Source organism: Malus sylvestris, chromosome 2 (assembly GCF_916048215.2).
Source record: "Malus sylvestris chromosome 2, drMalSylv7.2, whole genome shotgun sequence".
NCBI lineage: Eukaryota > Viridiplantae > Streptophyta > Magnoliopsida > Rosales > Rosaceae > Malus > Malus sylvestris.
This window is the reverse complement of record NC_062261.1, coordinates 34,788,695-34,812,237: the sequence shown is the minus strand read 5'-3', so window position 1 is coordinate 34,812,237 and position 23,543 is coordinate 34,788,695. Positions and strand designations below refer to the sequence as shown.

The 23,543-nt window shown below is 35.0% G+C and overlaps 3 protein-coding genes across 4 annotated transcripts; 2 read left to right on the top strand and 1 right to left on the bottom strand.

Moving 5' to 3' along the window:
- Nucleotides 1-6,224: 6,224 nt before the first annotated feature.
- LOC126614103 (annexin D4-like) lies at nucleotides 6,225-9,863 on the top strand. The gene is made up of 6 exons (XM_050281751.1): nucleotides 6,225-6,298; nucleotides 6,871-7,043; nucleotides 7,590-7,808; nucleotides 8,248-8,472; nucleotides 9,289-9,360; nucleotides 9,469-9,863. Exons 1-6 carry the CDS (start codon nucleotides 6,253-6,255, stop codon nucleotides 9,676-9,678), a joined length of 945 nt encoding a protein of 314 aa, XP_050137708.1. The 5' UTR covers nucleotides 6,225-6,252; the 3' UTR covers nucleotides 9,679-9,863.
- Nucleotides 9,864-11,978: 2,115 nt separating this feature from the next.
- LOC126614104 (uncharacterized) lies at nucleotides 11,979-12,763 on the top strand (the record flags this gene model as incomplete). The annotated part of the gene is made up of 1 exon (XM_050281752.1): nucleotides 11,979-12,763. A coding segment is annotated over exon 1 (624 nt), but the record flags the coding sequence as incomplete, so codon positions are not given.
- Nucleotides 12,764-20,649: 7,886 nt separating this feature from the next.
- On the bottom strand, nucleotides 20,650-23,543 carry LOC126584413 (annexin-like protein RJ4). 2 transcript variants are annotated; one of them, XM_050248809.1, is made up of 5 exons: nucleotides 23,377-23,543; nucleotides 22,472-22,617; nucleotides 21,775-21,993; nucleotides 21,298-21,510; nucleotides 20,650-21,181 (listed from the first exon to the last, which is right to left on the bottom strand). In XM_050248809.1, exons 1-5 carry the CDS (start codon nucleotides 23,447-23,449, stop codon nucleotides 20,891-20,893), a joined length of 942 nt encoding a protein of 313 aa, XP_050104766.1. In that variant the 5' UTR covers nucleotides 23,450-23,543; the 3' UTR covers nucleotides 20,650-20,890. The 2 variants fall into 2 exon arrangements, with proteins under 2 accessions (XP_050104766.1, XP_050104763.1); XM_050248806.1 differs by lacking the exon at nucleotides 23,377-23,543 and adding an exon at nucleotides 22,730-22,879.

The window sequence follows — 23,543 nt, the reverse complement described above, 5'->3', positions numbered from 1 at the left end:
TCATATTCACAAATTTGCCCTTATTCCAGACCAATAGAAAAGTTGCCCCTAAATTTTATATATTTTGAATTTACATGACTACCCTTTGACAAAAAATAAATTTACATGATTACCCCTGTTTTGCGATGAAATATTTTGAGGCTATTTAATTCAATTATAGTACCTGAACTTTACCATTTTAAGATAGTTAACTCGTGTTTTTATTTGTAACAATTTGGTATTTGGATGTTGCGGAATTATGACAATTTTCACTTAGCCGTTAGGTTGACTTTTAGAGATTATGATCACTGGTCACGTGTCATGTGTTGAGTTATTTTCTCTCACCATTTAATACAAATATATTGTTGTAAAAAAATAAATTTCATTAGATCACTATTTTTTATACTTAATATTGGTTGTCGATTCTGAATTTGACTTATTGATCTTTAATATTAATCTATTAAAAATGTTATTTTTATCAAAATGGAGAGATGGAAAATCATATTTATATCTCATTAATTCCACATTTTTGGTAAATTTAAAATGGAGTTCTACTCCAACGAGAGAGATGTAAATTTACGATCCCATTTAATTCTTTGATTAGCAAGACCAAGACGCACCATTGAAAGATGTAACTGATCAAGATGTGTATTTTACATCTTTTCACTGAAGAACTTTTCGGTCAACCAAAAAATGCAAATACCGATTTTAAATCATTTTGCATCATTGGTGCACCCTTGTAAATTGTGCTTTTGACACTAGAGACCACACTTTTGTTAATTTTCTGTTCACCATGGAGATTTTTTATTCTTCAATTTGCAGCCACTACAAATGCACATTCGGTCGGCTACCAGGTTCTCATTACTCCAAACCCTTTTCGAGCGTTAAACTTCAATTTCCATATCGTAATCAATCATCCATGCATGTATAGATATTTTTCTGGTTCGTTATTATAATAGCTGGTTTGATAGGGATATGTAATCCATCATAAAACACATGTCAGTTTGAGTGCAGTAATACAAATAAGCTTGGTAAGATCCCACAATATCTTCATTAAAAAAATATCATATTATGTTTGTATTTAACAAACAAGAGCGTTAGTGAGTTAGATTGTTAAATGGAGTAATTAGGTTTTCATCCTTATTTTTACTACTCTATTGATTAAAACCTTATTACTTTTCAATTTTTGATCAAGGTCCTTTGTATTAATAATATCATTAATTATTTCAATAATAAAATATTTTTTATTTCTAAATATATTCATTTAATATTAAAAATATTACAATTAGTATATTTATATTTATGGCTAAATTTTTTATCATATATTTTTATTTTTAGTTTGTACCCATTTTTAATTTGCAACCCTTTTTTAATTTGTACCAATTTTCCTTTCAGTTTTAATTTGTACCCATATATTAATTTCTTTTTGTGCCCATATTTTTTAAAGTTTTATTTGTATTGTACCCATATTTTTTTATTTATTTGTACCCATTTTTATTTTTGCTAAATGTACCCATTTTGAAGAATGTATCCATGTTTTGATACAATAATTTTTTGGTTATTTTTTATGAATGTACCCATGTTTACACACACACACAATAGTATATTTATATTTTAATATTTTTAATCCCACAAATTATGGTTTTTTATTTAAAATCTCATTACTATAAACAACTATAAATTTTAATTTTTAATTTAAAAAATATAGTAACGTACATAGAAATAAATTATCAATTAATTTCAGGGACTTGGATCAAAAATTGAAAACCAACAAGGTTTCAGTCAAAGACTATTCATAACTAGGGACCGCATCCAAAGTCTCCCTTGTTAAATATTAGAATGAGGAAAATTGATGAAAATCTAACTAGCACTAAAGTGCATACACATCATTGTTTTTTGTTATTGCGGTAAGGCATCATGTGTAATGACGTCTATATATACTACAAAGCCAACACCAAGAAAGAAGACTGCTTACAATTGTGGAAATATTTTGCAACTTTGTTTTTCAGGGCATTCTTAGTCCAAAAATATCCATTACTTTTACGTAAGAAATTGAGTATAGGTTTATAAATAATTTCATTTTTTTACTTACTCGATCATTTGACTATGTACTCAAAATTTTCTCAATAGACTCGTCCGCCATTTATTTTTGGGGAAATTATAGTTTCTCAACATTGTAAATTTCATCTCGGGATAACAAGTGAGGAAAGTGAGGGAAAAAAATTAAATTTAGATTATATTAATGTGTTAGCATTCAAATGCTAAAAAAAAAAAATAATAAAAAATAATAAAATAAAATAAAAATCGTAAAGATTATCGTTTTGTTTATCGGCCAGGATTAGCACAAAATCCTTATTAAAACACATGGGAATCGTGATACTTAAGAAAACATTGAAAAGATAAGACAACCTGTTCCAGCTTTCAAATGCTCAATCAGCGACTGCCACAATATCCCAGAAATCACATACAATATTATGAACACTTTTGTTGGAGAGTGAAGAGAAAACATGAAATTTTGAATTTGCCTATAAGTAGGGCTAACTATTACATTATCAATTAGTTTTATGATGAAAATGTAATTTTTTTATGGTATTAGAATAAGTTGTTTCACATATGAAACTTAGTGGCCATACACTTCACGTTATCTAATTCTTGTTATTCACATGTTAAGCTTGAAAATGTATCACACGTGAGGAGGAGTTTGAAGAATGAATTTTATACATGAGAAAGAAAAAAATAATCTTATATGTACTCTTTATATTATCAATTAATTTTATTATAACCCTCTATTTTTTTTTATTTGTTAATATATGATCTTATCTGATCGATATCTATCCCTAGCTGTACCTGCACCCTAAGATTTTGACTCTTTACCTATAACTAGCAATTATGTGCATGCAATCATGCATATGGTTCCAGTTCAACAACCAGCGGAAAATGATGGGATTAGGCTGCCCTACAGAACTAAATAATTCTTGTTTTTATTTGTGCCTGCCTGTGCATGTGTTTCAGGTGGCACTTTACTTTAAACAAGAAAAATCCGACGAGCTTCTTCACTCGAGAGGAAGATTCTCATCTAAAATATTTTACGTCAGAATTATATATGATATCATATGGATCACTGCTTATCTTTATACATTTCGCACGTGAAAAAGAAGAAAATTAGAAATTTCGCATGGATGGTTGAGCACCACATGCTGCCTTAAAGAAAAAAGTAGGAAAATAGCAATTTTATAGGTATATGATATACATGTATGTTCACAGCTTTGCCGAAAGGTATTTCATACGCTGGAAGGCAAGGATTCGGATTTCTTCTCCGTTAAGAATTAAGATTTGATTTAAAGCTTGTTTAGAAGTGCTTTTAAAATGATTGAAAACGTTTTTAGTGAAAATATTTTTGAACCAATCCTTAATAAAAAACCAAATGGATCATGAAAAAACATTTAAAATGTTTCCTGCAAGAGGCACATAATTGGTGCTTATCCTGAAAAGTACTTTAAGTGTTTTTAGAACCTTAAATTAAAGGTAAATTACACTTTACCATCTCAAGTTTGAGGTCTATTGCACTTTAAGTGTCATTTGGATAACCCGCTAGACTATAAATTCACCGAGACAGTTGCATGACCCGCTAGACTATATTGTGAATTATTATTGTAAAAATAAAGAATACAAACACTTATAATTAGATAAAATTAAGTAAGGGCCTGTTTGGAAGTGTTTTAAAAATGATAAGCACTTTTGGTAAATTGATTTAAGGGTAAATTACAATTTACCACCTCAGGTTTGAGGTATATTGCAACCTTATACAACATCTTCAAAAAATTTCACTTTCATACCTCATGTACTATTTATTTTAATATAATACATCCGTTACATTTTCCATCCATTGGTCCGTTAAGAGTTGACGTGACTGCCACATTTGTGTTATATGGCTGCCAAATTTGTGTCATGTGGCAAGAAAAATATTTTTTATGCATTTAAAATACTACAATAATTTACCTTATTATAAAAAATTAAAAAAAAAAAAAAAAACTGAAACCCAGAAACCTATTCCCCTCGAACCACCTCCCTCTCCTCCACTCTCTTCACCTCCCCTCCCATCCAAAAACCCACCCCATCCAAAAATGGTGGGGGGGTGGGTGCTGTCTTGGGTGTTTGGAAGATGGTGTTGAGAAACGGCATGAACAAATCATCAAAGCAAAAATCGGCACCGATCCAAGAGCTTATTCGCGTCGAGGAGGTAATCGGTGGAGTTTCCAAAATGGTTTCGATTGGAGCAGGATAGGTCCAGGCACGAAGGCAACGGGAGTGGAATGTTGTCGTGGCGGAGGTTCGGGAAGAAGTTCGAGGAGAGAGGATGAGGGAAAGGGTTGAGGGGAGGTCGCCAATGTGTTCGAATTCGAGGGATTTGGGGAGCCAGCAGTCTAGGTTTAGGTCTAAGGGGAGGTAGGGGTGGGGTGGGTTTTTAGATGGGAGGGGAGGTGAAGAGAGTGGAGGAGAGGGAGGTGGGTTGAGGGGGGAATGGGTTTTTGGGTTTCAGTTTTTTATTTTTTATTTTTTATTTTTTTTAATAAGGTAAATTATTATAATATTTTAAATGCATAAAAATTAATTTTTTTTGCCACGTGGCACAAATTTGGCAACCACGTTAGCTTTTAACGAACCAATGGATGAAAAATGTGACAGATGTATTATACTGAAATAAATAGTACGTGAGGTATGAAAGTGAAATTTTTTGAAGATTTTGTATAAGGTTGCAATAAACCTCAAACTTGAGGTGGCAAAATGTAATTTACCCTTAAATCAATTTACCAAAAGCGCTTTTAGTCATTTTAAAAACACTTCCAAACGAGCCCTTACTTAATTTTCTCTAATTATAAGTGTTTGTATTCATTATTTTTACAATAATAATTCACAATATAGTCTAGCGGGTTATGCAACTGTCTCAATGAATTTATAATATTTTTTATTTCAATTAATTGAGTTATATTCATAATTTTGTACGTCGTGTATTTTACGAACATATTTTTTTTCTAAAATCTCTTCCAATCATTTAAAAACACATTTCAAATTAGCCTTAACTTCTTGATTTATTTATATTTGACATTGTGGATGTGAGGTCCATGTGCTAGATGGATGTCCCTTCTAGAGAAGGCATGTGTCATGTATTTGTTGTGTACACATATGGGAATTAATAGACAATATAGCATTGAGCTGTTGACTATAGCCATTGCACGATATGGTCAATAACAAATTAAATAGGGTCACATTTATCATGTCATGGGGTTTCAAAATGAACATTCATATCTGTGTTTAGACTTGTTGTAACAAAATAATTTATAACACCAACTGTATATAATTATATATCATATATTATTATTCTTTTTCATTCAACAACACAACAAACTTGCAATGACAAACTTGAACTAAAAATTTTCAATAAAGATGCCATATCTATATAGTGCGTGAAGGAAAATGAAATAGGTGGTGAGCATAGTAACACTAACATAATTGAATGTATTTAGGTTTTACCTTAAGGTTAAGTACCCAATGAGGGAGTTTGACATGGAAGTCTTTGTAGATAGGGAAAACATTAGGTAGGTATTTTTTGAGAGGCCAACATGACAATGAATACAAAAGCTGAACTCAGACACCAGTATCGTAATAATTGTAATAGCTGAACTGATCAAACATTCATATCATAGTAATTGTATTTGGTTTCCACAGTTTTACAATTTTGTTACAGGATATTGTTTTATGACTACATTGTATCAAAATTTAATCGTGGCTATAATAATAGCTTGTTTAAAAAAAATTGTAAAAAAAGGCATGAAATTTTAAACCCAAAATGACAAGTCATGACACAAGTATTGTGATTCAATCTTGACCCATTTCCCATCACCCTTCACCACTTATTTGATTTAGGCAACATCAAAATTTTAGGGGTGAAAACTACAAATTATAACAATATTGGGAAACCAAAATATGCAGACAAGGAATGTACAGGTGAGAAACGCTACATGAATAAATGGATTAATGACACATATATTTACTCACTTTTATAAATTTGTAAAATACGACATTGAACTCTACTTCTGTTTCATTGCCGTTTAATCAGTTCATTACACCCTCATTACTATAGTCTACCGACTATTATAATATAGATAAAGTTACTAAAGTACCCTTCAGGAAATGACAATTATAACCTTTCGGGCTCATATATATTGCAGCATTTGTCAGAAGATCTCTACACCAACAGAATCAACACAAACGATGGCTCTTACTCCTGAGTTGCAAACTCTCACCAAGGCTTTCTCAGGTTCCATATAAATATTAATTTTCTTCTGTTTTATTTTATCATATCAATTTCAATGCGTTAATTCCCTTACAATTACAATTCGTTTACGTTCCAATTTTAATTCTTTTATTTCTTTAGTGTTATTTTTCTTTTTTTCAAATTTTTTTTCTTAGTGAATTAGTCAATCACATTGATGGATTATATTTGTTTTCCCCATTTGCTTAATGTTATAGCTAAATCCAGTTCAGTAGGTTATGAACTTTCATTCATGAAGTTCCGAGTTCGATTTCCGCTACCCCAAAATGCAAAATGCTGGTTTGTGAAAAATTAAAAATTTACAGAATACGGACTAATCTTTTTGTAGCTTCAAAAACACCAAAAATCCAATTCTTGCCCAATTTTCCATCAAATGGTAATTTTATACTTCTCATTTGGATTCCTTTTCATCCCGATTCCTTCTCACTGTGATATGAAGTCAATTTATAAACACGTTTTGTACTTAATTTGACGGGAATGTGAATTTTTTCACTAATCTTTTAAAAATTATTGATAATTGTTTTATTATTTAATTACTGTTAATTTAACTGAAGCAGGACTTGGAGTTGATGAGAAGGCACTAGTAGCAACACTGGGAAAATCGCATCCTGAGGAAAGGCAATCCTTCAGGAAAGCAACTCCCCACTTTTTCAAGGTAGATGAACGTTCCTTTGAGCGCTGGGATGATCACCATGTCAAGCTTCTCAAGCATGAGTTCCTGCGTTTTAAGGTAACTTTCTGGCCATTTTATTTTATCTTATTTTTAAGGCATTTTTACTTTAGTTTTCTTATCACATCCCTCCACTCTGATAGAAACGAGATTCGAACATGAGACCTCTTATATGACAACAAGAGATTATTTTATCGACGGAACAATTATTGGGTTTCACTTCTAATTATCATTCCGAATTTGGTTAGAATTGTATGTCTGTTGTGAAGTTCTACCAATATATTTAACATACTTGCACAACTTGATAAAGCTGGACAAGTTAAATGCTAATAAGTTAATAACAAATCGATGTTAACGGATTATCAACACGTTACTGATACTCATCAACACATTATTGCAAATCCGTCCTTTCAAAAGGAAGGCGGCCTGAGAATCTCATTAGATCTCATTAGGTAAATTAAAGTTATGTTTGCATATGTGATTTAGATTCACAGTCCGATAATTTGAATTGTAAGATTAGTCTAATAAGCAACATTAGTCTTCAAATTTATGCACAAATGATGAGATTGGAGTGATGAGGCTCTTTGTTATGATTTTTTTTTTCAGAATGCTGTGGTGCTATGGACAATGCATCCATGGGAAAGAGATGCTCGTTTGGCAAAGGAGGCCTTGAAAAAAGGTCCAGAATCATATGGTATTCTTGTTGAGATTGCATGCACTAGATCGTCCGAGGAGCTATTAGGAGCTAGGAAGGCTTACCATTCCCTCTTTGATCACTCCATTGAGGAAGATGTTGCCTACCACATTGATGGCCCTGAAGGCAAGGTAAATGTCATCTTTCGTACTTAATACCTGCATAGTTGTCTCTTAGTTTTCATTCGTTTGATGGATAATAGTTCCTATTTTCTAATTGTGATTTGATATAGATCATCCAAGTGAGAATTGAGAAATATGGGCCTTGGTATTCTGTGGTTTTTTTCAATTTGACAAGATCCTCTTCTGCAGGGGTAATTCAAATTGTACTGCACGACTATTTGTTTCATATTTACTGACCACGTCTGAAACAAAGATAGGTTTCAAAACTGGATAGTATACTGGTAGTGCTACCAAATGCGCAGTACGGTATTTTAACAGCTAGGACTGTGCTGTACATAGGTTCCATCGGTTGAACAGATTTGGTAATAAACATATATGAATTGTAATATGGGTGTATATAAAATGAACATGTGAACGCATTTAACTGGTGTTTTGATTTCTTGTCCAGCTCTTGGTTGCCCTTGTGAGTGCCTATAGGTATGAAGGATCAAAGGTTAAGGATGACACTGCAAAATCTGAGGCCAAAACACTTGTTAATGCCATTCAGCATGCCGATAAGAGGAATCCCAATGAAGATGATGAGGTGATCAGGATACTATCAACAAGGAGCAAGCCCCATCTCAAGGAAGTCTATAAACACTACAAGGAGATTTCTGGCCACAACATTGATGAGGTATGTATATAAGGTCCAAAGAGAAACCCTTAGGGCCTGTTTGGTATCGTATTTGAATTTTTTTTATCATTTCTCAAACATTTCTTAAGAACATTTCTTGACAACAATTTTTTTTAAGACTCAAAAACTTGATTGGTTTGCGATTTAAAATTTTCAAATCTTATGACTTAAATTAGAGAAAGATATCTAAAAAGAAAGGGTCGCATGAGAGAGAGAGAAAGAGGAGAGAGGAGGGAAAAATATAAGAGATGATTGAAAGAAAGAGAAAGAAGAGATGATTAGACGAGATAGAGAGGAAGATGAGTGAGAGAAAGAACCGAGAGAATGAAGAGAGCGGATTGGAGGAAAGACGAAAAAGGTTAAAAAAAAAGAGGAGGAGATATATAGATTTGGAATGAGAGGGGAGGAGGGAGAGAAAAGAAAGGAGTGAGTTTAAGTTTAAAAACTCTAAAAACTCACTTTTTATGTTTTTAGATAATAGACTATATTTTTTTAGTTAGTCTTGAGTTCAATTTTGAAAACAATCCTACCAAACAAGTTTTTAAGACTTAAAACCTAAAAATTGTTTTTGAATTTAAAAAGTTGAATTCAAGTAGAGTACCAAATAGACCCTTAACTTCTCAGCTTTTCTCCGAATTTTCTTCGCCTACTTACATGGCATGTGATATGCAACCCAACGAATGTCAAGAGAAAAAACTTGGGAGAAGGAGTTGGCTGTGCAACATTATCCAGAAATTTTGTCAACCCAAAATACTTCCAATATTCAGAATGCCTCTTACATCTATTTTCTAAAGTCATATTGTTGCTTTCGTTTAGGATCTTGATCATGCTGTGAGGTTAAAAGAGACGGTGCAATGCCTATGTACTCCTGATAAATATTTCAGCAAGGTAAGCCAGAGTCATATATTTTTGTATGAAGTTACTCATGCAGTATTACATATAACCTCTCAGGCAACATTGTGCATGAAATTCTTAAACTCTTGTTCTCTTCATTAGGTCTTGGAAGTTTCATTGAGAACTGATGTGCATAAGCATAGCAAAAAGGGATTGACCAGAGTAATTGTTACCCGAGCTGACTCGGACATGAGGGAGATCAAGGAGGAATTCAAGAACCACCACGGAGTCTCTTTAGTCGAGAAAATTGAAGAGATGGCTAATGGGAACTATAAGGATTTCCTACTCACCTTGCTTGCACGAGGAGGCTGACTAAAACGGCAGGACAGAAATTTGGGGTTTGTTGGGATTACTTGAAGGGTCTCTGTGTTACTCTTTTCAATTGTTTGGCCTTTCATGGCTGTTATAGCTATAGTGTTCTGTATGAGTGTTGTGTTATCATTAAAAGAAACTGAAATAAATCAATCGATCAATGAGACATTTTACCATTTCAATAAGCTGATTTTCTTGTTCAAACCACTTCAAATTGCAGCTTTACATTATAATTATGTTTACAATGCAACGTTTGTCTTCTAAATAGAATGTACAAAGTACAATTAAACAATCATCTGAGTGGAAAAAGAGATGTTATGGTAAATTATGTTTACGGTGTGGGGAATAAAGTAGGATTTTCAACATCGTCCAGAATAAGCTTTTTCGTTAGCTTATTTACACCAACGCTCCCTAAACTCAACATTCCTCTCACTCAGCCCCCTGAAACTCAACCTTCCTCTCATTTTACACAATGAAACTCAAAATTTCAGGGGGCAAAGTGAGAGGAAGTTTGAGTTTCTGGGAGCGTTGGAGTAAATAAGCCCTTTTGTTATGCATAATTTCCTAGTATTTGCCATGGATTGAAGCACCTTTGCCTTTGGATTCCTCAAATAAAAAGTAAAATATTCAAGCTTTGGGAAAGTGTAAGGTTTACAGTGCGATTAGCATTGAATTAAAGTCTTCATCAACACACAGTTTCCAGTTCTCAGCCTAACTAGTTTGACCAGGTGTCCAGTGCTTGTGAACGTTTTAGTTCCCAGTACTCACTACTCTTTCTTTTGTTCACCCTTCCCGTCTTTATTCATTGCAATCCTTGCTTGACAACCAAAGAAACAATGGTGGCCATGGCGGAGGTGTTTGTTGGGCCGTTGATTGAGTTGCTGCTTGACAGGTTGACCCCTCACGCCTTCATCAACTTTGCACGCATCCAGGGTGTCACGACTCCGTCAAGCTTTTATTTCATGATAACTTCAAATGTCCTACATAAAGTTTGAAAACTAACAAATAAAAAATAGATGTAAGGAATATGAGGAAGGAGGATGTTTGATGCAATGGTAAAAGGAAGTGAAGTTACTATAGAACTGAAGGTTTGCAAAAGGGAGCAAAGAAAAACAAACAAAGCTACATATATTTACAATTCGATATTCTGAATCACTTATTTTCTAGGAACAAAAAAGGATTGCATTTTCTCTGCTTGTTCCCCGCTTCTATCTATCCAATTCTTAAAATCGATTGAAAACTTGGAAACGTAATCTTTTCTTTACCTTGATGCAGCATCAAAGTGAAGAGAAGTGTTTGAAAATAAATCCCCTCATCATAGGAAACAAATCCGATGGAAAGAAATAAGAGAAATCAAATACAAGCAAAGGAAAGAGATACTCACATGATCAGCACTGCAGTTCTTGCCTATGCAGCATTCTGCATGGTTGGTTGTATCCATGTGTGTTGTTGCTTGTAGATGCTATGGTAACAACTAATAACAGGATAACAAACTTGGACATGTGTCAACAGTGTATTAGTCCACATGTATTGATTGTATTGGTTATGTAGAAGCTTACTTGATAAGCTAAGTATTAGCAAGCTATATAAAGGCTTGAGTGTAATAACTGTGGCGGTTAATGAAATCTGAAACTTCATCTTTCTTGCTTTGCTCTCTAAAAGCTTTTCTACAATTCTTTCTTCACTGCATAATCTTTGTGATAATTCAAGATAGTTAATATGGTATCCAGAGCAGGTTCTTCCTTTGTGGAATTACTCTGTTCATAATTGCTTCTGCTTACTGCAACTCAAGGAGAAGGTTCGAGATTTACAGTGGAGTTTTTTGGGTAGCGCAGACTGTGATCTTCGTACTTTTCTGGTGATTTCTGTATCGCCGACTGCAATTTCCGATGATTTATGTACTCTCTGTCTCTGCTAGGTTATTTAGTTACATCAGTTAATTCCATTGAATGATTAATGAAAAGTCAATTGCTAATTGATTCTTGAAGGCCGATTGCCGATTACACTACTTAAAGGCCGATTGCCATAAGATTTGTGATTTCTCTTGGTTCTAGTGTTTGATTTGTGATATACTTGAAGGCCAATGCCATAGATATGAATCTTGATCAATTTTTTTCGTGATTTCTTTGTTCAAGATTGGGATTTTTATTTTTTTTTGAGAGCTTCATACATTGAAGGCCTATAGCCATTACTAGTGTGAAATTGGTGTACTTTTTTTGGGTATTTGTTAATTTCTTGCTTTGACACAAGATGACTTTCCCTATTGTGAAAATTGAGAGTATTTTGGGGATGTTAACCATCAAGCTTAATGATACAAATTACTCGAGGTTTTTCAATTCGAGGTTGTTCTTCGAGGGTACAAGCTTTTTGATCATTTTGATGGTTCATCTATTTGTCCGCCTAAATTTGTGATCAGTACAGAATCTAGGGTCACTAGAGAAATCTCTTCTAATTTTCAAGAATGGGAGACAGTGGATTTAGCACTTCTTACTTTGTTACTTTGTCTGATGATGCTATTGAACATGTGCTTGGTTGCAAAATTGCTAGTGAGGCTTGGTTGATTCTTGAAGATAAATATGCCACTGTGTCCAAATCGAGAATTAATATGCTTAAGACAGAGTTTCAAACTCTCCAAAGGGGATCTGATAGCATTGACAAGTTTTTGTCTAGGCTTAAATCCATCAGGGATCAATTACTTGCTGCTGGAGAACACATTTCTGAGAATGATTTCATCATTGTCGCTCTAGCTGGTCTTCCCAAGGAATATGCTATTATCCGAACAGTCATCTTGGCTTGTGAAAATACAATCTCGTTGAAAGAATTTCTTGCTCAACTGTTGAAAACTAAAAGGGATATTGAGACTATGGAACATACTCTCTCTAATTTGATGGCTGCTATGTATGTTCAGGGTTCATCTTCAAAGGTTTTTCCTAATCAAGGGTGTCACGCCCCGATCCCGACATACGTCCAGGATCGACACGTGACGTCACCAAGTATCCGTATATCTAACATACCCCACCTCCGGAATATGTACCAAGCACGCTCAAGCCTCAAATTGAGTAGTGATTTTTTTTGTATACTTTATGGATGCATCTAACCTCTCGTTAGACTGCCTACGTACCCTCAATAGGGATCAAGCCATTCGTAGTTCGTCATTTATTACACTCGAACAATTATCACATAATTCACTTTATCTTCAACGTCATTCCACAATCCCGTAAATTAAACAATTCATGAATTAAAGATGCATGATCTTAGCATTTAACTACATTAATCAATTAATACGATAACATATTATTTCACGAATTTAATTAAAGAACTCTATATAATTTCCTACTTGGATCATGAGTAACAACATGGCAAAACTAATTTATGTTCACAAGGTCTAATGTGGACAATTCTCATTCACTCGAATCTAGGGTTCTAAACTAACCTTTTGGAAATGTGCAAGAGTAAGGATTCCGGACCACTCAACGGAATCCAACCACATTGGGTTCTGGACCACTCAACAGAACCAAAATATCAATCGGTTTCTCGTAATCTACCCAGACCTGTCGCATGTAAAATCAGTGCCTACATCATGAAAATGGTGCATTGGGTAAATCAGAACTTGGATAAGTTGCGAAGCTCGGGTGAGTGACAATAAAACAAATATGTGATATTCAATATAAACAGACCATCGATCATAATCTATAAACATCAAGTATAGAATCATGCTTTATGAAATCATAATCAAGTTTGAAAACTCCGAAGGAGTCACCCAGACATCCAACAGCTTTTCTAATTCAAACCACAAGATTCTCAAAAAACATCGTTCATATGAATTTTAAAAACTAGGGCTAAAGGGACGCAGTTCGGCCGAAACCTACATAAGTAACCAAACAGGAAGTGGCCCCCCAAAGCAGATTAACCAAGCAGAGCCACCCCTAAGAAAGTAACCAAGCAGGTAGTGACCCCCCAATGCGGATTAACCAAGCAGAGTCACTCCTACAGCTGTTAGGAAGTGATCACCCAATGCGGATTAACCAAGCACGATCCATATATAGTATGATCCCCCAATACGGATTAACCAAGTAGGACCACTAGTGACCCTCCCAATGAGGATTAACCAAGCAAGATCAAGATAATCAGGTAGGTAGTGACCCCCCAACGCGGATTAACCAAGCAGAGTTACACCTACAGAACTGTTAGGCAGTGATCACCCAACGCGGATTAACCAAGCATGATCACCCCTCAGTATAAATGGTCATAAGGATCGCCCAATGTGGATTAACCAAGCGCGATCCATATATAGTATGGTCCCCTAACGCGGATTAACCAAGCAAGACCACTAGTGATCTCTCAATGCGGATTAACCAAGCAGGGTCATAGTCCCCTACTAGCCCTCAATTTACAAAACATTTCAACATGCAATTCGAACCACTTTCCACAAATATTACCAATCAATGAATCAAATCATATTTAATAAAAATAGATTGATGACCAATTATAAAATAATCACATTTTAACAGAAAACACATTTATAAAACCATGTCATATCCACAAAGGATATTAATATAAAGAATCGGGTAATCACCATATCACATATATTAAAGTCACTCACCGAGACAAGTTCGCAAAGCCTCATTGAGTCTTTAGTAATACTAATATGTGTAATTCAAATGGTTCAAGACCTGTTGACCAAAAATCAACGATGGGGTCCACACCTCAGCAATTTAATCCGGAAGATCTGCACATCATAATCTAGATCTGTAACTTCCTAATGTCCACATTATGCTTAAAGAACAACATACTAAAATATCATCAACGCGATCCGATGGTCGGATCTTCACCAATTGCTAGAATTAGGTGGCGGTTAACAATTAATTTTACTAACTTAGAAATCTAATTCGGAAAGATCTGTAGTCAAATTCCCGATCCATAAGTTCAGCTATCCTCAAATATTACGTTCTATAACGCATTAAAGTTTGGTGACGATCCAACGGTCGGATCTTCGATTCAAATTTTGATCAAGTGATGTATCATAATGAAACTAAGTTCAAAAAATCAAACTACTTCATAAAAATATCAATTATGAATTCATGGCATCTAATTGGACTTAGAAAGACATTGTTAGCCCACTGGACACGCACCGCCGCAGGTGGCGGTAGGCCACCCCGACTTGCGGAAAAATTCAACTATTTCCAAAAATTACCAAATTTTACAAGAAAATAGATCTCAGTGAGCGGATCAAGTTTTATACTTGTGGACAAGTCCAATTTGGCCAGGAAACACCTCAAATTGCCCACAAACCGCCGAAACCCTAGAATTAGGTGTTCTTGATTCAATGCCAAAATGAACTTCGACGCCCCAGCCAATGCATGGGTTTTGTTCTTGAGGTTGAGGGAAGTCTTTTGGTGGTGGTGGTCGATGGTAATCATTGTCGGATTCAACGAAAAAATGAGAAAACCGACGAAAAACAATGGACTTTGTGGCTTCGGTTTGTAAAATTGGGTTAAAAAGTGAGAAATATAATGCCACAAAGATGTTGGGTTGGCCGAGAGCTTTTCATAGACACCAAAATCACCTCAATCGGACATAAGAGATACAACCGGGTCAGGGTTTGAAATCGGGTCAAGGTTGCTTGGGTGTTTCCTCCCCTCTCTCATTTTCCTCCTTCTTCTTTTTCCTGATCGGTTTCCTTAACTCACATAAATCTGATTGACCTCTTTCCCACAAGGTGGGAGTTTAAAATAAATTTAAAATCTATAGTTTTGTAACATAACTTCAAATGTCTGTATCTATAATGTTATAATCCGGACTCGCAAATGGCTTTCGCCTATGCTCTCGTAGTTTCAAGATCTATTCGAATACGTTACTTGTGACCTCAAAAGGTCAACGAATTTTAGATAATTAATTTCCAAACTTCGTAACTAATTTAATTAAAATCTAAATCCAAATAAATTAATATAATTTCTTAAAATATAATATAAAATCTCAATAATACAAATACATAGATTATAACAATGAAATCCAGGAACGGGATTTCACAAAATGGGTTCTTCCTCTCATCCTCAATCTCATGTTGATGTTTCATCTGCAACTATTGGTACTATTACTCCTGGTCCCTATTATCCGTCCACTGTTCCACCGATCCATCCAGCTTCTTATAATGCTCCACCTCTACCATATAATGTCTCACCACCACCACCGCCATCATTTCCATATGCTGCTTCTACTCCTGGATATGGCTTTGGATATATTGGTTCTAATACTTCTTATGGATCTCAATCACATAATTCTCTGCCTTTTTCACAGAATTCTTTTCAATCAAGGCCTTCCTATGGTGGTTCCCAAAGAAATAATTGTGGTTACAAATATAACAAAGGCAGAGGTAATAATGGAGGCTACAAGCAAAGATGATGGACTTGTAACACTGATTCTCGTTTTACTATGCAACATGAGTGTCAGATTTGTCAGAAAATGGATCACACGACTCCTAACTGTTTTCACAGAAATTCTGCATCTTCTTCTACTTTCATTAAATGTCAAATTTGTGGGAAATGTGGACACATTGCATTGGAGTGTTATCATCGAAGTAATTAGGCTTATCAAGGCAGTGGTCCGCCTGTCTCACTTCAGCATGATTTTGCTCATCCACAGTCTACAAATTCATCGTCTCAACCATCTTTTCTAAGACCATCAACTTTCAGTTCTTCTGTACAAGCTATGGTTGCCCATACTATAGCTACCTACCCTACAGGCGATACTTGGATTGTCGATACTAGAGCCTCCTATCATATGATCTCATATGTTAACAACTTGAATCAAGTCACTCATTTTGAAGGCATTAACAGAATCAAAATAGGCAATGGTCAAGGTTTGCCTATCAAGCATGTTGGCTCTACAATGCTTCATACACCATCTCATTCTCTTAAACTAACTCAAGTTCTTCATGTTCTTTATCTTACTAAGGATTTGTTATCTGTTAAACAACTTTGCAAAGACAATCGGTGTTGGTTCATTTGTGATGAATCTTTGTTCTTTGTGAAGGACAAGGTAACCAAGGAGGTTTTTCACCAAGGTAGGAGTAGGCAAAATGAGTTGTTTCAAATTCCTGTTTTCAAGACTCTGCATTCTTTAGTACAACATGTTCCAACTTTAGCATATCTTGGGCAATTAATCAAGTCTTCTGTATGGCATCAAAGGTTGGGGCATCCTACTAATGAGGTCTTATCTGTTATGTTGCAACAGTCACAAATAAGTAATGTAGTAGATGATCAGTGTACAATGTGTCACTTGTGTATTTATGGGAAGATGTCAAGATTACCCTTTCCTTAAAAGTCTTATAGATGTTTAGTACCCTTTGAAAAGATTCATTCTGATATTTGGGGTCCCTCTCCAATAAAATCCATTGAAGGATATAAGTATTTTGTAATCTTTGTGGATGATTGTACTCCTTTTGTATGGATCTTTCCCTTATGCAATAGATAAGATGTTTTGTCCATCTTTGTGAGATTTTATACCTTCCTTTTAGTACATTTTAATGCCTCTGTTAAGTACTTCTAATCTGATGGAGGTGGTGAATATACTAGAGGTTTTTTTAGTTCTAAAGGCTACACAGGATCTCATGTCCAACTCCTCAACAAAATGGATTTGTTGAGAGGAGAAATAGACATATTATTGAAATTGCTATTACTTTACTTTTTGTTGCTGGTTTATCTCAGGAGTTTTGGTTTCATGCATGTGCACATGTTGTCTATTTAATTAACAGAATGCCCTGTAAATCTTTGTATATGGATTCCCCATTTCTGGCTTTATATCAGAAACCACCAATGTTGCAACATCTCAAGATTTTTGGCACAACAGTTTTTCCCTATATCAAGCCATATAATTCCAATAAACTACAACCTAGATCAATGTTATGTGTGTTTTTGGGCTATCCAGCTGGATATAAGGTATTATTTGCTATAATCTTCAGTCCATGAAAATGATTTTATCCAAATATGTTATCCATGATGAAAGTGTGTTTCCTGTTAAGCTCTATGTTGCTACAACTCAGTGTGTTCCAACTGTTCAAGAGACTCGATTAGTTCCTCCATTAGTGGTTACTTTACTTGTAATCACTCCTCAGACTGGTATTGGTGGTATGCATGATAGTTCCTCAAGTACTTTCGCTTCTGTTTCCAGTATGTCAAACATGTCTTCATCACATTCAATGGTTGATCCCAGTATACAAGAATCTAAAACATCAACATCAACAACTTATTATAATGCCACTCCTCCACACTCCTTGTTACATGTCCTAGATTCTGCTCAGTTGCAGGTATTATTCCATTTTGACCAATCTGTTCATAATTCTCCAATTCAAACTAGATTAAAGATAGGTGCAATATCCAAACATGATTATTCAGCTTATTTGGCAATGTCTCTAGAGTCATCTTCACTCCAACTTGCTTCAAATGAGTATAGCTTTTCTGGTTTTACTTATCTTGCTGATATAGTTGATATAAAAGAACCTAAAACTTTTAGGACTGCTTCTATGAACCCTTTATGGCAAAAGGCAATGCAACAGGAATTTGATGCTTTAAAATCTCAAGGGACTTAGGTATTGGTTCATGTTCCATCTCAACGATCCATAGTTGGGTGTAAATGAGTCTATAAAGTGAAAAGGAATTCTAATGGTAGTATATCTCGTTACAAAGCTCGATTAGTGGCTTAAGGGTTCACTCAAGAACAGGGAACTGACTATTCTGAGACTTTTAGTCCAATGGTGAGGCATTCCATTGTCAGACTTAATTTAGCCTTAGCTACTTCGTGTAAGTGGCCTTTACGGTAGCTTGACATTAAAAATGCCTTCTTGCATGGTGATTTGCAAGAAAATGTTTACATGCATCAACCACAAGGTTTTGTTGATTCTCAACATCCTAACTATGTATGCATATTAGTAAAGTCCTATATGGACTAAAACAAGCTCCTCGAGCTTGGCATTCAAAATTTACTAGTGTCTTACTTGGTCTTGGTTTTAATGTCTCACAATCTGATGCTAGCTTGTTTGTCAAGTATGATGGCACAAATGTGGTGATTCTCTTATTATATGTTGATGATATAATCATCACTGGCTCAGATACATCTCAGGCTCAAGCTGTTATTACCACTCTTGGTGACTTGTTTGACGTAAAAGATATGGGCAAATTGACCTATTTTATTAGGATTACATATTCGGTATAGAGAGAATGGGGATTTGTTTATTAACCAAACCAAATATGCTACTGAATTGTTAAATAAGGCAGGCATGGATACTTGCAAACCTGCCCCCACTCCAGCAAAACCACACTCTCAGTTGCTTGTTGCTAATGGCATACCTCTTTCTGATGCTAGTTTATACAGAAGCTTAGTTGGTGCCTTAATATTGCTCATTCAGTTGGTGTTGTGTGTCAATATATGAGTCAACCAATAGATACTTATTTCTCTCTTGTCAAAAGGATCCTCATATATCTTCAAATGACTCTTCACTGTGGTTTGACTTATAAATCTAGGTCTTCTTCTCTTATGTCAGCTTATTCCGACTCCGATTGGGTTGCTGATATCAATACACGGCGATCCATTACTGGTTATGTGGTATTTTTTTTTTTTTGATAATCCAGTTTCATGGTAGTCTAAGAAGCAGTCTTCAGTGTCTCGTAGTTCTACTGAGGCGGAAAATAAATCTCTTGCTCATTGTACTGCAGATGTGTGTTGGCTTCGATCTATCTTGCGAGATTTACATGTGTATCTACCCTCTCCTCCAGTTTTATATTATGATAATCTTTCAACTCTTGCTTTTAGTACAAATCCTGTTTTTCATTCTCGTATCAAACACCTTGACACCGACTTTCATTTTGTTCATGAGAAGGTGCAAAAAGGGGATCTCATGATTCAATACATACCAGCTAAGGAGCAAGTAGCTGACATTTTTACAAAGGGTCTCCATAGTCCTATATTTGTTCATCATTGTGGCAATCTTAACCTTGGTACCTTGGTTAAGATTGAGGGGGGGGGGGGGTAATAACAGGATAACAAACTTGGACATGTGTCAACAGTGTATTAGTCCACATTTATTGATTGTATTGGTTATGTAGTAGCTTACTTGATAAGCTAAGTATTAGCAAGCTATATAAAGGCTTGAGTGTAATAAATGTGGCGGTTAATGAAATCTGAAACTTCATCTTTCTTGCTTCTCTCTCTAAAAGCTTTTCTGCAATTCTTTCTTCTCTGCATAATCTTTGTGATGATTCAAGATGGTTAATAACAACTACAAGTTCAAGATTTCTAAATCTAATAGGCAATGGACTACATCCAGAATGTTGGTCCGTCCTTAATCTGTTTCCAATTTGTAAGCAACCATCTAATGAATTATTATGTTGTTGATAGATTACATACTTTCTTATGATTAATGGTTTAGCTATTATCTTTTTTCAGCTGATTTCAGTTTAATGATACAGATGTTATTAGTATATGGGATTATTAAGTGCACAGGGAGGATTGGTCGGATTTTGATACTATTGATTTAGATTTGTTCAAGTTTGTGTTGAAATATCCCACATCAACCATATCTTTGAGAAAATAAGAGTTTGAATATCCTCATCCCACTCTAACTAATACCGATGCCTTTTGTGATAAAACCTCACACTTGATGGATTGTGCACTTGATAATTAAAAAGTTGGGGACAATACCAATGTTGTTAGCAGTGGGGCATTGGCCCATCTCTTTGATAAATCTACAGATTGTAGTCCTTGTTCTCCTTATAAAAGTGTCTTGCCCAACTTCTAGCAGAACAAGATGGTCATTGTTTATAGAAGTCACGACCATATATTTTTTTTCAGCGTATCCATTCTCCTCATATTTATTCATCAAACACAGGAGTTTTGAATTTCATCACATCTTTTTACTTCCTTCGGCTGTTGTTAATCTAAATCTGTTGCTAGTATAACTTCTGTTTAATCCAACCCTTGATTAAAAAGCTGACAGACAACTTTTATTAATACTCCATAACATCCGAAAACGAAAACTCTTGATAAAAACCCTAATAAACTCCAACAAATATAGATAAAGGTAAAGGTAGATAGTCGCACCACAAGGAAACACAAACACAGAAAATAAAGACCGTCATCAAACACCAACAGAAAAACAGAAGCACTCATAGCACTTGATGATCATACTAGTTTACTTAAAGAAGAATTTCAGTACGATCTATTCCTTCCCCAGCAGAGTAAGGAGGAAGTCCTTGTAATCCCCGGAAGTGTCTTTAGCCACAGCATGTTCGAGAGGAACGCTGTTTTTCTTGTAGTAAACCTCCTTGATGTCCTTCAAGTCCCTCTCAGCCCTCGTCACAATCACACGAGTGAGAGCATCCTCATCGGTCCCAAGCCTCCTGATACCATTGCGAAGAACCTTCTCAAAGTACTTCTTGTGGTCATTGAGGCATCTGATGACTACATGCAGTGCCTTCTGGAGATCATCAGCACCCTCTTCCAACAAAGTCTGATAAAAGAAGAAAACTTAGAGGTCAAACTCGGCAGTCTTGAATCTTAGACTCTTAGTGGGTAGAAGTCTGTGTAAGTAATTACTAATTAGTTCTGAGTTGGATGGGTCTATACCTTACTGATGGAAATTTTATGGTCATCTCGGTAGTGGTTAAAGGTTGCCATGAGCTGAGTCTTGCTCCTAGTACTGAGGATCCTAATAATTTCATCATGATTGAAAGCCTTGTCTTTGATAGCATCATGAAGAATATCAGCTTCCGATTTTGCCAGTTTTGCATTGATCTCGCCACCGTCATAACGATACGCAGTCACTAAAGCAACCAGAAGCTGTAACATTGAACAAAAAACATCAAACAACATTAGCAGTTCTTCTAGTTCAACAATTCTCATAACACAGTTCGAGAAAAACAGAGACCAAAATGGTCATTCACCTAATACAAAAAAGAGGAGGCAAACAATGGAAAATTCTCCAACTTATTATTATGTTGTCTAATAGTAAAGTGGACTCTCATGTAATCTAAATTCACAATTCGACAACATAACATGTCAGACTGTTTGTTAAAAAAATATTGTCGTTAATAATGCTTGTACCTTTCGGATATCACCAGTGGTGTGGGCAGCCAAGTCTTCCTCCAAGGAGTGCTTGTAGCGAACTTGGTAAGCTTTCCTTACTGCAAAGAGCTCTTCAGGAGATAGTATGGTTGCAATTTCGATGATGACATTGTAGTTACACCCAGATTTCTTGATGGCCACATGAGCCAAAACAGCATCTCGATCTGCAGGATCCAAGATCCAACGGTACACAGCTTTCTATATGGGTGTCAATCCCAAATGAAATTTATTTTGTTAGTATCACGCAAATTGTTCAACCGAGAAATATAAAACTAATGGAATTCATACAAAAAATATACAGGCATTCGGATCCCAAAGTAAAATAACATACCCTTTAATCCCATCAAAAGAATTTACTCAAAAACAAAAATCTCATAAGAAAAACGTAATATCATTTCCATTTTGCTTCCCTCCCCATTTCCCACTTTCTTAAAATTGGACACACCGATCGATTTAGGACCATACATTAACCAACCAACATTTTAGTTTTTTTTTTTTTGTTTAGCCAAGGACAAAAACATTCGGAGATCTCTATGTTTTGTGATACACAAGGACAAACAAAAGACAATTTCATGTATTTATTCTAATTAATATATTTCTGTCAACTAATAAATATTTTATAGAAAAAAATAACAATAGCAATGGTAATATGGACTAAGGAGAGAATATGAGAAACCTCAAAATCCCCAGAAAGCTCGGATTCAAGGCGTTTGAGAAGATCTTCTTGATAAGACTGCTCATAAGAAAGCCTGATTTGCTTTCTCTGTGCCGCATTTCTGTGTCCCAGAATAGAGATTATAGCCTTCTCATCAGTCCCCCATCCTACACAGTAAAAAAAAAAAAAAATTTACCATATATATAATTTTGCAATTAATTATCAGCATGCAAATTAAAATAAGAATTAAATAGCTGAACTATAAATAAATTATTAAACCTTTCACAGATTTTCGAAGAACTTCGGCATCTTCAATGGGAGAGAAGTTTTCAGAAGCAATTAGTGTAGCCATTGTTGGAGATAATTTCTAGGTTTGTTTGACTCCTGTCGTACTAGTGTCTTATACTCTTGCTCTTACAATAATATTTATAGCAAATTTTTAAACGAATATATATTAATTAGCATATCTACTAATTGTCCACAAATGAGGTGATGTTTAGGTGAGTTTTGGTTGGCTTTGGTGTGGCACTAACAGGAGATTGCAAAATGGCAATCTGTAATTAATACGGTCATTTCTTGATTATATCACCTTTTCTGGATTAAGAAAACATTTAATTAATTAATTACTTCATTTTTTTCTTGTTTTCTTTCATTTTCGCATAGTAGATCAAACTTGGGAGTTCAAACTTCAAATCTAAGCGAGAAACATGTGATGATCGACTTGTAAGAAGAAAACATCGATAAATCGGTCAACATTCATACGAGACCTAACAAAAAAATAACACGACACACACATACATGTACACACATATATATAGGTGAATATCAGGGAACACACATTTATATTTTTCAATGATCTGAACCGTATGTTTTTGAATTTGTAGACCAAATGTAGACTGGTTGAAAAAATGTTAGAGTTAGAGTACCTTTGCATGCCTTTCTGAGAGCTTCTGCATCCTCGTTAGAAGAGAAGTGATCTGGAACAGTGAGGGTTGCCATCGTCAACTGCTATGCTGTTTTTGCTTGGTTTTCAGTAGGAAGGGAAGGAAAGAGGTGAGTAAAATTTGAATGAGTGATTAGTCCAAGTGCATGC